We start from the raw sequence: 3,984 nt of genomic DNA on the forward strand, positions 1-3,984 counted from the left end.
TGAAAATGGATGGTGGTGATATAGCACAATATTTTGAGTGTAATTAACAGCACTAAAATATGTGTGTGAATGTGGTTAAAAGGAAAAATTTTAGGTCATATATATGTTACTAGGATAAAAATTAAAAGATAAAATGTAGAACTGTACAACACAGTGAAACCTATTGTAAATGATGGATAATATATAATAGTGCAATTAGGACTGGGAGCATGAGGGAAGTTGACGGTGGGATGTTCATGGATGGCGCGGCATGCGGGAGAAAAAGTATATCTTGTGGTTGCCGTTGTGAATGTTGGACTGCTGGATATGTGGAGAAAACAAATTGTAGAGAAATGAATATTATCACCAGAATATGAAGACCATAAAATATGCTTCAGTTCTGTCATGGACTCTTGTGGAGAAAAGAATCTATGAAATTATGTGAATAGAAAACATTTTTCAAAACAATGGGGGAAAGAGAAAAAAGTCCAGATACTGATGAAGAAGGAAATTCAGGCAAACATTATTATGAATCATCTGATTTTAGAACTACACCACAATCTTCTGGCCAGTCTTCACCCACAGGTATTAAGGGAAAACATCATAAAGGATGGATTTCAGATAGCCAAGTACATCACCAAGCCCCAAGGAAACCAAGCCCTAAGGGTCTACCAAACAGAAGGAGAATCCAAGTGGGATATCGTTCCCAGAGCCTCAATAGGGAGCCACCTCGGAAAGATACTGATCTTGTTACAAAACGGGTTCTTTCTGCAAGACAGCTAAAAATCAATGAGTTGCACAATGAAGTCACTGAACTCCAGGTCAAGTTAGTTGAGCTGCTGAAAGAAAATAAGGCTTTGAAAAGACTTCAGTACAGACAGGAGAAAGCCTTGAATAAGTTTGAAGATACAGAAAATGAAATTTCACAACTCATTGCTCGACATAACAATGAGATTACAGCACTCAAAGAACGCTTAAGAAAATCTCAAGAGAAAGAACGGGCAACTGAGAAAAGGGTGAAAGATACAGAAGGTGAACTATTTAGGACAAAATTTTCCTTACAGAAACTGAAAAAGATCTCTGAAGCTAGACACCTACCTGAACGAGATGATTTAGCAAAGAAACTAGTCTCAGCAGAGTTAAAATTAGATGACACTGAGAGAAGAATTAAGGAGCTATAGAAAAACCTTGAACTGAGTACAAACAGTTTCCAACGACAGTTACTTGCTGAGAGGAAAAGGGCATGTGAGGCTTATGATGAAAATAAAGTCCTTCAAAAGGAGTTACAACAATTATATCACAAATTAAAGGAAAAGGAGAGAGAACTTGATATAAAAAACATATATTCTAATCATCAGCCGAAGTCTTCAAAAAAAGAAAAAGACCTTACACCAAAAAAAAATGCTGCATGCCAGAGTGATTTTACAGACCAGTGTACGAAAGGAGTGCAAACCAGTGAAGACTTTGAGCTGGGAGGATTTCCTATAATGCCACAAACTGCTATGTGTTATGAAAACAAACAAGAAGAAACTGAACAACTTACTTTGGATCTGAAATCCCAAGAGAGAGATGAGTATGAAGAAGCAGAAATTCTAAACCCAATTGTGGAAAGAGAAGAAAAATTCGTGAAAGATCAAGGACTCCATGTTGTAAAACAGGAGATTAAGAATTTGAAGAATGAATGGGAAAGAGAAGACCTTGATAAAAAGCAAGAAGAAAACATACTTTTACTGGAGAGAGAAGAAAAGCCAGAGTTGGAAACTGGAAGATACCAAATGGAAATGTACCAAACTCAAAATATTGATAAATTGGAAGAAGAGGAAGAAGACAGACTGAAGAGAGAAATGCTACTTGCTAAACTGAATGAGATCAATAGAGAACTCCAGGATTCTCGGAACCTCAAATGCCCTCCTCTCCCATTGCTGCCTGATTTGGAATCAAAACTGGGCTCCCCAGAGAAAAGCCCCAAAACATACATGCTCTCTGAATCCTCAGAGAGATTATTTAATGGGCATCAATTGCACGACATTGGTTTTTTAACTACAAAAGAAGGTCGAAATCAAAGAGATATTAGAAGCCCAGCCTCTCCAAGTGAGTTTGCATTTGGTAGCTATGTGCCTTCATTTGCAAAAACAACAGGGAAGTCAAATCCTGTTAGCCAAAAAAGTGGCCTTTTGGATTTCCAAAGAAATAGTATGGAAAAACTTAGTAAAGACAATGGAGATTTAATTACAAGAAAAGAGAAAAAAGCTAATCTGATGCAACAGCTATTTGGTGCCAGTGGCAGCAGCACCGTTTCCTCTAAAAGCAGTGACCCAAATTCTCTCACTGCCAGCAAAGGAGACTTTGACCCTCTAAATTTTCTCCCTGGGGATAAAAGCAGCAGGGGCAGAGAACAAGATGAAGATGATGACTTTTTCCTCAGCGAAGGAAGAAATTTTAATCCAAATAGACATCGATTAAAACCTGTAAACAGTAGACCAGCAGTAAAAGCAGTTGATCCTGTGGAGGATGAAATTGAAGAAGTAGCACTGAGATGACTGGCTAGAGTATATATTTTTTCCAATTGTAAATATTAAAATATTTTAATACAATTTTAATTATAAACATTTAGGTGTTTTAATGTTGACACGTCCTTAATAAGGAATGATTTTTAGTGATTTTTAAATTTGCATACCACATAGCTAGTTTGCCAAGAGTTAAGGAGGCTTTTTTGAGTGAAACCGGAAATTGAGTGAGTGAGTGGTATCTTAGACGGATTTGACTTTTTACTTTCAAATATGTTTTACCTCTTAAACCATCTCTGTGGGGAGCTTTACTCCATTAGAGGTCATATTTATTTTCTACTTTTATCCCTATTTGTTTTTGGTCATATCCTACAGAGCTAAATACAATGCTAATAGAAAGTAGGAGTGAGAGACTGTATTGGGAAGTGTACCTCCCACGTGGTGGAGAATCAGTGCTACCTAGGAGCCCTGTTCTTTGTGGCTAGGTGTGTAGGAGACCCTGTCTTACCTGGTAAGTCAGAGGCACTCTTATGTAGGAATAGTGACAACACTGGAATTTCCTGTAACTTTGGAAATGCCCAGTTAAACTCTGTTCATTTCTCAATTTCAAATCTCATTAAATCACTAACATACAACTGTGGTAGCATATTAGGTTGTATTTAGAAGACATTGTCTGTTTGCATGGACAGTTCCCCAGTCGTGGCTCCTGGAGGCTTGGGTACAGTATAATGAGTAATTCTTGTTCTCCTACACTCTTTATATCTCAATGAGTGGGTGTGAAATTTCATACCAAATAAAAGGAATAGAAGAAATTTCATCCCAATATAGAAAGATTTTCAACTCAGTTATGTTTCCAGAGTAATGTAATTTGGAAATTTTAATATGTACTTTTTAAGATTCGAACTTACCCCCAAACCAAGGGGACAACAATAGTGTAATACTATTGGACTTAAAGGACTAATTTTAAAGCAATCTTGGATAAAAGTCTTTTAGAGATGGGGCTTTTGCTTTGCTAAGTAGGGTAGTGGTTTTCTATTGTAATGCATTCTTTTTTTGGCTCTTTGTAGTTCACTTCAGCTACAAAGGAGTTGATGACCTTGGATTATGCTGGGTATTATTAGTCTTTGAGAAGCAATAATACACCACCAACCAAGGAGAAAGCACTGTTAAAATGAAGAGTGGTAGAAATAGTATGTCAGGGGAAGAATAAAATATTTAAGGCACTTACTCTAAAATGAGCTTCTTTTTTCAGGAATTTTTTTACTGCATATTTGCTCATAATAGTTTGATTTCTTATGCCAAGCAATATATTTTGATGCAGAGACTGGAGTTACCATTTTATCTTGAATTTTTATAATGGCTTATTATTGAATACCATTTTATAACTATTTGACAAGACTTACCTGGTTAGGCCTCTAATTAAAAGATGCATCACCTATCATCTTCTAAAATTGCGTTCCTGTCATTTATTGGGAACAGAATCCCCCCAAAGTGCTGA

At 36.6% G+C, this 3,984-nt stretch overlaps 1 protein-coding gene across 1 annotated transcript; it reads left to right on the plus strand.

Moving 5' to 3' along the window:
* Positions 1-261: 261 nt before the first annotated feature.
* LOC119529688 (lebercilin-like) lies at positions 262-2,519 on the plus strand. Its single transcript, XM_037830315.1, is given in 1 exon segment — positions 262-2,519. A coding segment is annotated over 1 exon segment (2,073 nt). The 5' UTR covers positions 262-446.
* Positions 2,520-3,984: the final 1,465 nt, after the last annotated feature.

This window comes from Choloepus didactylus, chromosome 3, assembly GCF_015220235.1.
Source record: "Choloepus didactylus isolate mChoDid1 chromosome 3, mChoDid1.pri, whole genome shotgun sequence".
NCBI lineage: Eukaryota > Metazoa > Chordata > Mammalia > Pilosa > Megalonychidae > Choloepus > Choloepus didactylus.